Source organism: Sceloporus occidentalis, unplaced genomic scaffold (assembly GCF_023333645.1).
Source record: "Sceloporus occidentalis isolate IW3139 unplaced genomic scaffold, rSceOcc1.0.p SCAF_3, whole genome shotgun sequence".
Classification (NCBI taxonomy): domain Eukaryota; kingdom Metazoa; phylum Chordata; class Lepidosauria; order Squamata; family Phrynosomatidae; genus Sceloporus; species Sceloporus occidentalis.
In genome coordinates this window covers 119,680,987-119,697,313 of record NW_028316983.1, presented here as the reverse complement: position 1 = coordinate 119,697,313, position 16,327 = coordinate 119,680,987, and the positions used below count along the sequence as shown (strand labels likewise).

General features: G+C 39.5%; 1 protein-coding gene across 2 annotated transcripts in view; it reads right to left on the bottom strand.

Annotated features, from left to right (window-relative positions):
- The window catches only part of COP1 (COP1 E3 ubiquitin ligase), a 144,458-nt gene that overhangs the window by 20,236 nt on the left and 107,895 nt on the right, over positions 1-16,327 (bottom strand). For both annotated transcript variants that reach the window (XM_089515966.1, XM_089515967.1), the window contains exons 17-18: positions 9,917-10,041; positions 8,357-8,517 (exon numbers count right to left, since the gene is read on the bottom strand). In XM_089515966.1, coding sequence (XP_089372092.1) covers positions 8,357-8,517; positions 9,917-10,041 — 286 coding nt within the window. The remainder of the gene's footprint in view (positions 1-8,356; positions 8,518-9,916; positions 10,042-16,327) is intronic.

Below are 16,327 nucleotides of genomic sequence, written 5' to 3'. Positions count from 1 at the left end.
CTTTTCCATTAATTTGCATATCTGAAACTCATTGTCTCACACAGTCCAAGATAAGGAGTCCAAATGCAGTTGTTTACAGATTAAATTAAGGTTGGCAACAGAAAAGCCAAATATAAACTGGCTTTTGTGGAACATCAAAAATGGGATACATTTTTACTGTTCCTTTTCCTGCACGGAAGAAACAAATGTGGTTCATGCTGGAATTGGGCAAAACAATATAAGGATTACTGGTTGTGAAGGGAGCCTTAAGCACATGTTGCCCAGTGAAATCAGTGCAATTTAAAGTGGGTTAAATTTAGCTGGATTTTATTTTGATATATAGCAGACCTAATACTATTAGCCAAATACATCAAGGACATTTTTTGGTGATTATATCAAACATTTGACACAAGTAACATTTGAGAATGGATTGAAATAGAAAGAATGTTTCTAAATAATGTTACTGTAGAGGTGAGTTGACATTCTTGGTTGTTCAGGCATCATATGTTTTAAGGCCATCCAGTCGGCTCTCCACATTTGTGGATTTGAGTTTCCTGGATTTTATTAAAAAGTTCTCTCTAGGAATCTCTAAGTCTTCCAGCACAATTTGGTTTGAAGCTGAACATAGAATTATGAAGGAGGATCTAGAGATTTCTAGAGAAAACACTCCTCTAGGCATTTGTAGGTCCTCCAGCATGATTCCATAGTCAACCTCTGGCAGATGTTGACCACAGAGTTGCATTGGAGGATCTAGAGATTCCTAGAAAGGTGTTCTCTTGGGTTAAAAAAAACAACAGTGGTTTTTATTGTGGTTTTTCCATTTTAACTGGAGTCCTGTGTCCCTAACCCCAGTGAATGAGGGCCCCCTGTATTAAAGATCTTTCCACCAACTGAAAGTCTGCAATGTGTAGAGTCCTTTCTGAACTATCTTGTTTCTTTAAAACATTTCTACATTAGTCAGTGAGCTTCTTTTTAAAATCTGCATGAAATTCACATTTAAATAAACATTTCAAAAATATATTTTTCATAAAGCATATGCATTTCTATTTTGGTATTTCTTTCTTTTATTTTGGTGCTAACAACTTCATCAAAACATTTGGGAAGAGGAAAACATTGGAGTTCACTAAATTTTAATCTGCATATAAGTCTGGGAGGAACAAACAAAGTTAGTTCTGGAAGGTCTGGAAACTATGCCACATGAGGAGCAGCTTAGGAAGCTGGGTATGTTTAACCAAGAGAAGAGAAATTTAAGAGTTGACATGATAGCCATGTTTAAATATCTGAAGGAATGTCATACTAAGAATGGTGCAAACTTGTTTTCTGCTGCTCCAGAGAATAGGACACGGAACAATGGATGCAAGCTACAGGGAAAGAGATTCCACCTAAATATTAAGAACGAATTCCTGATGTTAAGAGCTGTTAGACAGTAGAACACACTCCCTTGGAGCGCAGTGGAGTCTCCCTCCTGGTCTTTAAACAGAGGCTGGATAGCCGTCTGTTGGGGGTGTTTTGATTGTGTATACCTGCATGGCAGGGGATTGGACTGAATGGCCCTTGTGATCTCTTTGAACTCTAGGATTCTATGATTTTAGTTCGGAACAGATTTTGCAAAATTATTCAAGCATCTGCAGTATCAAAATTCACCGCTTCCTACCAACCAAACAGGTAAAAATAAAAGGAAGGTAGGAAATAGATGCTTTGGCATGAAATCTGAACAGAGTTCTACCTATAGAGGCTAGTTTTGTAGTCATATATTTACCAACATATTCTAGGATAGCTGGAAGAGGAATGCATTAATACCAGAAACCACAGAAGAGGAGAATGATTTTTCAATCCCAGTTTCCCCACTTGCTTTATAGAATATTGTGAAACTGCTGCAGAAAACCCACACAATTAACAGTGTGTGATTAAGACAAAGTGATAATTCTGGATCCATTAACAGAAAATTAAAATTATGAATTCTGCACAATCCTGTATTACTTTTATTTTCTGACGTCTCTCTGAAAATATTCCAGGTTTTTCCTTGGCCAATTTCATTTTCTCATCTCCCCATGGTTCTCAAAAAATATAGTATTTCTACTTGTTAAGTCCTTCCCAAGGCCATTTACTCAAATCAATTAATGAACACATACAACAAGAACAAAATTGAATAGCTTGTTCATAATGGTGTTGAGAGACTGAGATCCTGCCTGTTTTATATAATCTAACTGCTTAAATATTCAGAAATGATACTTATTTGTTGTCAGCTAAGCAGAACTGCCACTAGATTTCTGACATAATTTTTAAGAAGAGCACCAACTATAAAAAGGCAAACAAGGCAGAAGCATGAGATGGATCAGCCTTCTATATCTACTGGTATAGAAAAAATATATGTGGGTATTGGCTTGTTAAAGAGTTGACAGTGTCAAAGAGATGTTCGGCAGTGGAACATAACTCCCTCTGAGTGTGGTGGAGTCTCCTTTGGAGGCTTTTAAACAGAGATTGTATGGCCATCTATCAAGAGAGCTTTGATTGGCATTCCTGGATGGCAGGGGGTTGGGCTGGATGGTGCTTGTGGTCTCTTCCAACTATATGAGTCTATCATTCTATGATTCTTCCCTGCCCCCCAGCCATAAACAAGATTTCAGCATGTTATTATTGTCCTGGGTAGAACCTGGAAAAATTACTTTTTTGCACTACAATTTCCTGAATCCCTCAGGCAGTTTATAATGCAACTGCATCTATAGCTCTCAAAAAGTTAGATAAACAAACACAACTCTTAGGTTTGCTATTCTGTGGGGGGGGGGGGGATTATTCTTACTGTGAAAGTCAACCCCAGAAGTCAGTGCTAGGACAATATTGGTTAGAAACATGGCTATTTATACTATGGTGTCTCATAGGTTCCATCTTGTCTCTAATTCTTCTTCAATATCTTCACAACATTTTAAATTAATAGTTCCACAATAATTCCATCATTCCCAGCTAAAACATTCACTAAAATCTCTATAAACAGCAGGCATTTTCAACAGCATTTGCAAAAGACTAAACAGATATAACTTCTTGGAGCTATACATGAATTAAGCCAAACACTTTCTGCTAAGAATCACGCAAAACTTGCCCTCTGCACAGAATGAAACTGACTACAAAATCATGGTATCTGATTCTAGTTTAGAAGGTTAAAGCTAACTAATATTTATCAACTGGGACATCACAGCAAACTACTGTATGTTTATTATGACTTTCTTCACAGAAAACGGTACCAAGATGATTATACAATCAAAATACTGTAAGACCCCTTTATCCATGAAGGATATGTTCCAAGCCTATCTTGTGGATGGCTGAAACCACAGATAATGCCAAACCCTATCTGTAGTACAGTACCCTATATATACAGCTGTCTTGTGAGAAGACAGATGAGGGGCCAATCATCCATGGGAAACAAAGGCCAATGTTGGTGAAGTGGCGGGAAGGCTCGCCACATACCACCCTCTTTTACCTCTTCCTGCCAGACGTCTGTCCTAATCCAGAAATGGTCCCATGAATAGCAACCTGTTGCTGAAGTTACTGAGGTGAGGTGGTAGTGAAAAAGGAGAAAAGAAGGAGAGCAGAAAAATGCATTCATTTAGGAGCCAGGTTTGTGCTAGGTGAGAGAGGTGGAGGACGGTAGGGGAAAAAGGTTACTGCTGGTTGTGCTTCTTGGTGTTCTTGGCTGATGCTTGCCCCATTTTTGGCCACCTCTTGGGCCTGGATGCAGCCTCAGTTAGCCCCATTTGTGGTGACACAGAAGCCAAGTTATGACACACACAGACATTCTGTGGGGGGTTGAGTGGTTTATATACTGCAGCAAAATCTGCAAACAAATTACTGTAATATTTCCGTACTGCAGGCAACTGAAACACCAGAAAATGAATTCACGGATTGAGGTGAGGGGGAGGGGGTCCTACTGCATCAAAGCCATTTTTGTTTCAACCATGAAACAAACAGTAAAAATACATATGTAAATAAAACAACATAAAACAGAGCGACTAATATGGTTTAAAGCAGTGATTCTCAAATGGTGGGTTGGGGCCACCAAAGAGTATGTGAGAATTGCTTGGGAGGGGCAAGATTTGGAAGCGCTGATCACTCCTTCTCCTCCCAAACTTTTTAACATGTAAAATTTACATGTTGAGTTAAATATTGAATTTATTTAAACCTAACTGTTCTATTTTGAATGAGGTTGTTTCCTTATAAAATGTTAAAACATGAATATGCATAACATGTACAGTTGGCCCTTCTTATACACGGATTTTTTATACATGGATTCAAGCACCCACGGTTTGAAAATGTTCCAAAAAAGTATAAATTTCAAATATCAAACCTTGATTTTCTATTTCTTATAAGAGACACCATTTTGCGATGTCATTACATTTAATGGGACTTGAGCATACACGGATTTTGTTATACACGGGGGATCTTGGAACCAAACCCCAGCGTATAACAAGGGTCCACTGTAAATGAAAATGTGCACACTAAACAAGCTAACTATTTGTATTCATTTCCTACATTATTATTACATGGGGCGGGAGATGTCTGCATGTAGATGAAAAGTAAGGTCCCAAGGATTAAATGTTTTGAGTAGCATTGATTTAAAGTACTGTATTTTCTGGCATATAAGACTACTTTTTAACCCAGGAAAATCTTCTCAAAACTTGAGGGTCGTCTTATACGCCGGGTGTCATCTTATAGGGCAGGTGCTGAAACTTCCAAGCCAGATTGGAGAATCTGCAGTCGTCGCATATGTAACTGAAGGGCGGAGCAAGCTGCAGGCGTCCGGGACGCCCGAGGTATGAAAAAAAGAGCCTTGTTTGCAATACTGCTCTGATAGTCTTGGAGACAGGGAGGGCTGGGCAGGCAGGGAGAGCTGACCAATCCAAGCAGGCTTTGTACACAACAAGTTTTCTTGCTAAGTACCTGCATGTCATAAGCATTTGAATTAAAATTACCATATTGAAATCAAATCTGATGTTTTCTAAATTTTTATTTGGTGTGTGTTGGAAGAGGGGTAGTCTTATACGGCGAGTATATCCCAAACTCTATATTTTAACTGGAAAAGTTGGGGGTCGCCTTATAGACCCAGTTGTCTTATACGCTGGAAAATACGGTACCTAACATGTAAACAGCTTTTCACCTGGCATCAAGTAAGTATCATAGATTCTTTTTATACTTGTTTTATGTAAATTGAGGTATTCATGGCAACAAATAGAGGAATAATAAAGGAAGGGTGCCACACCCATAACTGAAAAATTCCCTTTTAATTTTTCCCATCTTAACATTCAAGAAAGAGTGATCTTAGATTGTGTAGTTTTCATTAAAATGAAAAGCAAAGAAAGCCAAACATGGGGAGAGGAGCAGTATGTGAACCTATCAGTTTTCCAATCCTCCAAATCATATTTGCCTGAATTGAGACCCTGTTTGCAAGCCACTATTTGTGAGCAGGATTTTGAGATGACAAGTGAAATGCATTTTCAAGAGAACATTTCAGGATAATCTTTGGCTTGGTTGCAATTTGAAGCATTACAAATATAAATATGCTATGGCTTACTGACAACACATGTTGCTGAGCAAATCACAAAGTGTTGCTAGTATAACATGTAGAAAAGAAAAACAGCAACTTAGAATGTGTTTGTTTTTCTGAAGAGGTTGAAAGAACATAAACTATCTGTTAGGAAGCTAGGAAAGTGGGAAGAATGTAACATTCAACCCTGGCATGTTCTGAAAAAAAGCATGAAGAAATTAAAGTATTTTCAGCAATGTTAGCTTAAAGGAAGGTAGGTCATCTGGGAGAAGCGGGAAATATAAATAAAACATATCATCATCATCATCATCATCATCATCATCATCATCATCATCATCTCTAGGCACTGTAGAGCTTTCATCTTCCTTGTGTACAGCTTTTGTTAGGGAGAAATGCTGCTTTCTGCTGGGTATGTGTACCACCAGCAGTGAGGCAGTTAAGGTATTATGAGGAATTGAACTTGAACAAAACTTCTGTCCCTATCTTCCTTGCAAGCATGCACACTGAGGAGAAAGGAGATAGTTTATCTAAGATAGTGCTACACAATCTGGTGGTTCATGGACAGGTGCCCATTTCCAAACCCCTAGCTGCTGGTCCATTGACAAGTTTCCAGGAAAGAAAGAAAAGGTTGTAGCTATTGGTCATAAACATGGAACCAGTCCCTAGCACCTTACAAAAAGAAATTGCTTGTCCTTCACATCAGTCTAGGAAGCATTATCTATAGGATATAGATAAACAGAAGCATTGATTTGTTCATGTGGATTTTGAGGATGAAATCTGCACCAGGGACTGGTATCAGACCCTATATGCATTGCGTTATGTTGCTGTTTTATGGTGGCATGTTTTTAAGTATAAGTTATATACTTTTAATTATGATGTGCATCACATCTATTGGGAGGAACAAATAAACAAGCAAGTATTATTATGTCCAGTGTGGCATAATGGATTGAGTGTTAGGACTGTGACTCTGGAGATCAGGGTTTGAATCCCTGCTTGGCCATGGAAACCTACTGTGTGACTTTGGACAGATCATGCAATCTTAATTCTATGATAAATTCGCCTTAGGGTCACCATAAGTTGGAAATGACTTGAAGGCACGCAACAGCAACAACAACAACACCCCCTGTTTTCTGGGTGGAGAGGAGTCAGCGCTGGCTTCCTGACCCTACTCTCCACCTTGGCTGGGTCTCAGGAGACAGCCAAGGTGGGGAGGATAGTGGAGGGCACCGTCAAAGTGAAGAGGAAGAAGGAGCTGTTTTAAACTGGATCCTGATGCCCATCATCGCCTCCAGTCTGGGATTAAAACAACCTCAGAGGTGAAGCAGCCACCCCCAAACTCTCAAAGGGAAGCCCTGCCAAGAAGAGGAAGAAGTGACGGCGGTGTGCTCTGGGTAACTTTTGGAGGTCCACAGAAGCAATGGGCACAGGGCGTGCATGTGGAGCCTGCTAAGGAGGGCTTTGAGGGGAGGACTCTGCTTGGGGAACTGTGCATAATCAGCTTGCCTCTGGTGAGTTTCTTTTACTTATCCCCCCTCCCAATTCATTCCAACCCCTGTATTTTATTTGTATCCTTCCTTTACATTGTGAACCACTCTGAATCCACCACTTTGAGCCCACATACTCCCTAATGGTTGTGTGGCTGCCATTATGTTTTACCTTCAACTTACCCACAGGTCACATCAAAATCCCCAATTTTGGCCCCGAAATTTGCCCTCGACATATACATGAGGTTGATTTATAGTTCAGTATAAGTTATTACTCCCTAAGAGGCTGGATTTTTAGAGGTAGTCCACATGTTTCTGCAATGTGTGAGTTCAAACTGAAGGACAGATCACATAATGGAATGCTCCACCACACAATCCTCACAACCCAAATACTGTTCCTTTCATGAAGAAAACCAGAAAGTCAGAAGGAAGACTGGCTAGAACCTTCAGCCTTATCTGCTAGTCTACCACATATGAATATAGTCAAGAACTTCCACATGCTGTCCGAGACAGGTTTACCACTTCAGTGAAAGGTAGGCTCTCATCACACATCAGTTGAGTAATGTTTACATAGGCGGGTTACAGACCGCCGAAAAGCGGCGGCCTGCACCCGCCCCTTTCCTCGCCAGATCGGGGCCTCAGTGGCTAGAGCGGCAGCCGCTGAGGCCCCGATCCGCCGCTTTCCAGGCTGCGGGGAAGCGGCAAAAGGCCCCTTCCCCGCAGCCTGGAAAGGGGTGTCCTTGGGGCTTCAAGCCCCAAGGACACCCCGCGGCGGTGGGGAGGAGGAGAAAGGGGCTGCATGGCCCCTTTCTCCCTTGCGTCGCTGGGCGCAGCCATCTAAAGGTTGCGCCCAGCGACACAAAACCAGGAAGGAGCTCCGTTTCGGAGCTCCTTCCTGCATGGACGAAAGGGCGCATTAAGCGCCCTCGCGTGGCACGATGGTGACGAGGCGGCGCATTCGTGATGCCATCATGGCAGCCCCCATGTAGATGGGGTGCTGCCATCTTGTATGTCCTCAGGACGTATTAGGCTTAGGGGCGTCAAGAAGTGACGCCCCTTTTTAAACCTAGGACGTCCCTTATAGCCGTTTATAACGCGCCATAGTGTAATTAAGCATTTTGGTTCCTCCACAGACATGTTCCTTGAGTATTCTACACAGATGTCACCCTTGTGCGGCTTAAGTTATCCATACTTTTGTTGCTACCAGAACTGAAAGGAGATTTTCCATACTGTGAGACACTTCAAGTACCTGTTCATCATTGAACTAAAGCTGACCCAAATGGCCTTAAAAAGCTATATTAGGAAAACTATCTTTCTAATATACACAACTGGGACAGAATTCAGCAAAAATGTTTACCCCATCTGGCAGTGCCCTCCAGCACACAGCACTGACAAATTCATTTGTGTCATCCTCCTTACGGTCCTTATCCAAGACGCTTTTGACAGTGTCAAATTTGAAGGTTAGTAGTGTCTTTGAGAGGCCTTTGTAGTACAGGTAGAGGGAGTTATTTTCACTTCCTATAATCAAAAATAAAAATATAGAGGCAGGGTGACAATATGCAGAGACTCCTAAATATTTGTTTCAAATAGCCCCCAGTGCAACCCCACATATTCTATCAAAAAATAACTGCTAAAGCAAAGAACTAAAAGACAGGAATGAGTAAGATTATGGCTGTATAGCACACCTACAACTCATTATAATCCACACTTCTAGAAATGCATTATTCAGGAAGTATTGTGAATTATTAAGGAAGTATAAAAGGGCAATGGCTCTCAAGGACAATACAGTTTTAAACTGCAAAAAGCCAAGTATAAAAATCCAAGTCATAGTATCACCACCATATTATGTAATGGCATGGGTTCTTATGGAATATTCTGTACTCTGCTCTAGACAACAGAGTTCAAGAAGAATGCCCACCAACTTAAAAAGATACAGAGGTACTAAAAGACCTGAAAGAGATAAACTATGAGGTTAGTCTGAAATATCTGGACTATCTTCCAGAAGAAAGTAGTAATGCCAACAGTTTTCAAATATTTTAGAAAAATGTAAGGGGTAGTTACCATATTCTCAAAAGTTTTAGAATTAAAATTAATCTCCTTTTGAATTAACATGAAGAATATAAAGATAAAATTATCTATACTTGGATAGGTGTATTGGATGTTTCATATTATTTTCTTCATTTTTTTAAAAAAATCAGTACATTTTCATTGAATAATGCATTTGTGAATGTGGAACCCCCATATTTCTTGAAAACAGGTGACAGGCATTCATTAGAAACACATTAAATAGGGGGGAAATAATCTCAAGCAGCTAAATCCATTGGATATTTAATTCCATGTGCATTACTTTATTATTCCATACCCCAGGCAGTCTTGATAAGCCAACATTCTTAGGTGGCCCGTGATCATTAGTGCCATAATAAAGCTTCTGTTTTTTAACGGGGTGCAAGTCAGGTGCTGTACTGCAGTGAACCCTCCACATTTGCTGGTGTTAGGAATGCAGGTCCCCCATGAAAGTGGAAAACACACACACACACACACACACACACACACCACTATTTGTTTTGCCTGAGAGAACACTTCTAAAGGAATCTCTAGGTCAGTGATGTCCAAACTCTGGCCCTTCAGGTGTTTTGGACTTCAGCTCCCAGCATCCCAGACCACTGGCCAAGGTGGCTGAGGCTTCTGGGAGCTGAAGTCCAAAACACCTGGAGGGCCAAAGTTTGGACAGTGCAACTTCTGATGAAAGCTGGCCACAGAGTCAAATCTGTGAATTATTAAATCTACATAAGTCAAACCATTAATGTGGAGAGCCAACTGTATTAGCAATTTTGCTGCAAAGCCATGAGCTGGACACTGACACAGGTTTGAAACCAACAGATTATAGATCCCTCTGTTGGACAGCTATGTCACTTACCACAGGCGATATAGTCTCCATTAGATGCCAAACCTACAAAATTCTTCTCATTGATGTGACCCTTAAAGGAACGCAAACAGTGTGGCTTCCCTACATTCCACAGCTTTAGTTGACTGTCTGTTGACCTGAAAAAAGACAGATACAAACCTCTGGGTAATTTATAAGTTACCATTGTGTGTCAAAGCACCAGGAAGACCTTTCAAGGTATGTACAGAGTTCTGTCATGGCAAGAAATCATTACATTGACAGGCATCAGTGTTTAGCTTGAGTGAGTCAGAAAGCAGATCTCCAACATGATCTCTTCATTATACTGTGGAACAAAGCAGGGTTGTTGCATTCAACAAAGCCACCTCCTAATTTCCCCAAAATTTTGGCTCCCTAGCATACATCTGTCAGAGTTCTTTAAAAGCATGCACTGTCCCTCTCTGAAGAATATTTTTAGATTCTCACAGATAAGCATATCCAGATGTATCAACAGGTGCATTTAGCACCACTGCACCAAAACAAGAAAAGAGTAAAAATGGCAGAACATTAATCATTATATGGTCATGTGCTTCCCCAAACGTCTATTTTATAAATGAAAGAACAGCAACTTGCTTATGGTTGGAGTCCAAGTCCTTCTAGATCTCAGGCCATTAAATGATTAATTGGATCACACTGACTCTAAAGGATCACGATTATTTCAAAGTGGGATTGCAAAAAGCCAGGTTTTATGGCCCTTATTACTTCAAGCCCCATGAACCACCCCTTTTGTTTTTGGTCCAAAAGGAGTGAATTGCAGAAGTAGTAATTCAGCTTTTAAATAGATTGCAGCACTTCCCTGCCCTGTTTAACCTACAAAAATTCCATTTTTTCATACTAAAAAGAATGTCTGATTACTGTTGGTTTTGTTTTCTTGTCATTTTGGATATGCCATGAAGCCCCTGAAGGAAACAAAATTGGTCACACATTCAGCACAATTGCTTGCCCCTAGTTTAAAAGGTACCGGTATGGCCAAAACTAGACCAAGAAATTTATTTTAATGCACTACAGTATACTTTGAATCATCAGAAATAGCTATGGTGGAAAGCAAACTAGCTTTTTGTTGTTGTTAACTGCCCTTGATTTGGCCCTGACTCATGGTGACCATGTGGAAGAGACATCTCCAAGACCTCCTAATCTCCACTGCTCTGCTCAAGTCCTGTAGACTCAGACCTGCGACCTCCTTGATTGAGTCTATCCATCTGCTGTGTGATCATTCTCTTTCTTTTTTTAATAGTTTTTATTGAATTTAATAAATATATCTGCATTCATTAACATACATAAATTCTAAATCTTATACAGTATACATCTTTTAAATCTTATACTATCTTATACAATCTTAATCTTATAAAACATAAATATTCTAAGTCTTTAATACTAACTATATCCTAATTCCCTTAGACTTCTTACTCCTATTATTCATCGATTCTAAGTGCCTTTTTATAATAATAATAATAATAATAATAATAATTATTATTATTATTATTATAGTATTTATTTATAACCTGCCTTTCCCTGTGTTGGATCAAGGCGGGTAACAGCATATAAAAAGAGAAAAACAATAATATCAAAAGTATTCAAATTGGTCCGAAGAGAAACAATATAGGCAAGTGGAGAGTGAAATTAGGGGATCAATTTGGGAAGGCCCGCCGGAAGAGATCTGTTTTTATTGCCTTCTTAAAGGCCTCGAAAGATGTTAGTTGGCAGATCGTTCCAGATTTTTGGAGCGGCAGAAGCAAATGTCCTCTGGGAGGTAGTTACTAGTCTAGTTCTCTGTGACTGTAGTAGGTTCTTCCCTGAGGATCTGAGAGTGCAGGAAGGATTATATGGGAGAAGGCGTTTCCTCAGGTAAACTGGACCCAAGCCATGTAGGGCTTTATAGGTAATAACCAACACCTTATACTGTGCCCGGAAGCTAATAGGCAGCCAGTATAGGGATTTTAAGATAGGTGTGATAGAATCAAACTTGGAATTCCTAGTTACCAATCTGGCTGCCGTGTTTTGGACCAGTTGCAGCTTCCAAACGTGGCATAAGGATTGCCCCATGTAGAGCGCATTGCAGAAATCGAGATGAGAGGTTACCAGCGAATGTACAACCGTTCAAGGTTTTCCCGTTCCAGGAAGGGGCGTAACTGGCGTATCAGCCGAAGCTGATAACAGGCACTCCTGGCTGTTGCGTCAACCTGGGACGACAGGTGAAGCGACGAGTCGAGGAGCACCCCCCAAGCTATGAACACAGTCCTTTAGGGGAAGTGTGACCCCGTCCAGTACTGGAGAGTTTATCACTATTCCCGGATTAGGATTGCCTATAGCGAGTACTTCCGTTTTATTTGGATTCAATTTAAGTCTATTTTCCCTCAACAATCCATTACTGACCTCAGACAATCATTCAGAGGAGAGATGCCATCCTTGGTCACTGAAGCAGTCCGAGATTTTATTATATATTATCTTTACTTTACTTACTTAACCTTTTCCTCTTGACTACTAAGTAGTTATTTTACCTAAATTTAACTTTGATTTGTGACTTTACAGCTGAATTAACTAATTACTAATTCCTTCTTTATTAATATTTCTCATATATATTATAATAAACTAATATTATTCCTCTATAATGTATTTTTCTAACTTTTCTAAATATATCTTATCTTTATATCTATATCTTCAAATTATCCCCATTGCTCTTTTATGTATGTAGCTACAGCTGATTATTTTCTAAGGATTTGTTTCTTAATTTTTGTGTCAACTTATCCATTTCAATCATGTCCAATAAATTAAGGTTCCAGTCATCTATCTCTGGTATTTCTGGTTTCTTCTAATTGTTTTGTGTATAAAATTATTGCGATAGTTAGCATATAAAATAAGATTTTACCATACTTCTTTTCCAATTCTCTATTTATCATACCTAACAAAAAGGTGGTCTTTCTCTTTCTATTGCTTTCTAACTTTCCTAGCATTATTGTCTTTTCTAGTGTGTCACGCTCAGTAAAGCTATGGATGGATATTATTGTGAAGTGTTTCCTTAGATGAAAGGCAGGTAAGAGTGTTCTGTTAGTCAGGTCTCTTCTAACCATGTGACTATATTCTAGACTTCATTGTAAAAATGCTCGTAAAATTTCTGCATCAATAGGATGTTATAAATAGGATTACTTGTGACATTGTAAAGAAATATTGTTGCTGTTAACTGCCATCAAGTTGACTTGATGGTGACCCATGATTGAGAGGCTTCCAAATCACCCTATCATCAACAGCCCTGCTCAGGCCTTACAGACTCAGGACTATGGGTTCTTAGATTGAATCTATCCATCTGTAAGGCAGTCTTCCTCTTCATACTGCTTTCTACCTTGCCAAGCATTATTGTCTTTTCTAGTGAGCCATGTCTTCCCATAATATATTGAAAGGTGGCACATGGCTGTGGGCCTGCTAGTAATGACACCTGCCCGTCACTGCCCACTGACTAATAGGCGTTTGGACTCCTGTGGTTTTCCCATCTACAGAGTTGGAGAAGCCAAACCCCTGGAAGTGGGAAGGACCTACTGCATGGCTTGAAAGAACCAATTTTCCTCAGACTTCTGGAGGCAAGATTTACTCACCAAAGTTAACCAGTGAGTAACTATGCAAATGCCTACTATAAAGAACTGTGTACCCCCTGAAAAAAGACTATGGTATGTTGCAATCACTGAAGAAGTTTATCTTAGATTATCAATTAATCAAATAAGGGCATGTGGAACACCATATTTTCACACTGTTATGAAAGTTGATTCTTTGATTTTGATAATTTTATTTGCCTATTATTAAGTCAATTAAACGTTAAAATTCAGGTTTTAAAAAATCAATATGAAAAGTGAGGAATAAATTATGTCTCACTGCTTTCATTGGAAACAAAGTACACTTTTATATAAAACCAGTGCTCAACCAAGACATTTTGCTATCAGAATTGAAGCCCAAATGTCAGATCCCAATCACCATTTCTAAAACGTCTTATTGCACCATTCAGGCTGCTAATCTAGTTTCCTGCCTTCATTTATCCCATCCCTGCCAACTCTGGCTACACACTTATGTATTTGTTGTGTGCCTTCAAGTCGTTTTTCCAACTTATGGCAACCCTAAGGTGAATCTATCATGGTGTTTTCTTGGCATGTTTCTTCAGAGGGGGGTTGTCATTGCCATACTCTTAGGCTGAGAAAATGTGACCTGCCCAAGGTCATCTAATGGGTTGTCACAAACAAACGGGGATTCGAATACTGATCTTCAGAATCCTAGTCCAACACTCAAACCACTACACCACACTATGTACCTGTAAGTGGAAGTTAAGTCCCACTGAACTTTGCCAGTCACTCGTAAAGCAAGATTGGGAAAATTCATATCACAATAAAATCACTATACATTCCTCCTCTCACCCTGACGTATTCCACCTGTTGCTCCTCTGGTATCAAGACCTTCAAGTATTGAGCCAGTTGCTGGCAAATTGGCCAAAGTATAACCTATCCCCTTTTGAAAGAGGATCTAAATTGGTCATCTGAGGTGGCAAGACCACCTCTGATGGGCTTGTGCATTTAGAGAAGTCTCTCTGGGGGTGGCATGAAGTCTACAGCCAATCTCCCTGTTTAGAGCGAGAAGCAAGGTGCACTGCTTTTGGTCTTAAGAATATGACCGGCCAGGCCCACAGCAGGATCTTTCCACCTCCCCCTAGGATGGGGCTTACCACCCACTTTGGGAATCACTGGCTTATATCTAGACTATCTGGAAAACCACAGCTTAGACCACCCTTGCTTTAGAATATCTTTTATTCCCATTGGCCTTGCCCCTCTAACTTTGAGCAGTGATTTCCAATCTACTTGGAAACAGGGTATGATAATAAAATCTAATCACTGGGATTCTCTTCAGTCTTTCTGCTCAATATGGGATATGATCAAGCCAAAGCAGCCATCAAAAAAATGTGTAGTAGATAAAGAGCATCAATTAGATTTAGTCTGGTCTTCAACTTTTATTGTTAATGACTCTAACAGGTACTTCACCTCCCTTATGGCATATTTAACTAATCTGGAAGTCCCTTAACATCTGAGGGCCTTTACTCTAGCATAATACCATACTTTCCCCTCGGCTGTCCTTGAAGGCTGATACAGCAAGATCCCTTACTTGGAGAGACAATGCCCCTGTAAGACTGGTTATATAGAAACACAATAGGCCATGTGTTACTCCAATGTTTGTATTACAGAGACTAGGACTAGTCTAACTTCCCCCACACTGTATAAATATCTAGGACTTAGAGAGCAATTTTATACTTTAGGGAGCCCTAGTGGTGCAGTGGTTAAACGCTGGTATTGTAGCCTCTCACAGCCAGAAGGTTGTGAGTTCAATCCCAGGCAGAGCTCCAAGATCGACTCAGCCTTGCATCTTTCCATAGGTTGCTAAAATGAGTACCCAACCTGTTGGAGGCAATTTGCTTACACATTGTAAACTGCTTAGGGAGTGCTTAAGTGCACTGATAAGCAGTATAGAAATGTACTATTGCTATACTTCTCCTGTTGCTTTCAGACACTATTCATTATACAACATACAATGTTGCTAGGTTCTGTACAGTAGCACTTAAAATTTGTTGGATGATGACCAATGCCACAGACCACACCTAATGAATATTGTTCTGTAAACGATGTAAATGAATGGTTAGGATGTTCTACATACTACCTTTATTTTTTATTATTTAAATAATATTTTAAATATTTTAAAAATATTTTTCTATATCCATTTTATGTTTTAAACAAATGTATATTTTATTCTCGTGTTTATAATTGAATGTACTTCACTCCCTTATGTTGATCTATGATTGTAATAAAGATTTATTCTATTCAGTGAGTGACAAATGAAATTCTTCAAGCATTTAAGGATAGACAGAAGTGAAAACAAAATATGCTAGAAATAGTCAGAACCCTGTTCAATGACTTGTGTTAAGGGGCAAAGAAAAATACTATAAGAATCAATGCAGAGAAATAGAAGACAAGGACAAAAAAAGAAAGAACAAGAGAATTCTTCCACAAGATTTGAGAAATCAAATGGAATTTTAAACTTAAGAGTGTGGATGCTCTACAAACAGCAGGGAAACACATTACGTGACAGAGTACGAATAAAAAGACAATGGAAATGGAAGAACTATATAAAAGAGATGAAAAGATGACAGATTAATTCAAGGAAGAACCATTTTAAGATGAACCTACAAATTCCTAGATCAGTCATTAATCAGATTGCAGTCAAGAAATCAGAAGACTAGGACTTGGAAGTGCATCTATGAGGGAACTAGACAAGATCCTCAACATGTGAAATATGGTGATGTAGAAGATTTCTACAGATACCCTGGACTTCAAAAAAGACAAATAAATGACTTCTAAAGCAAAT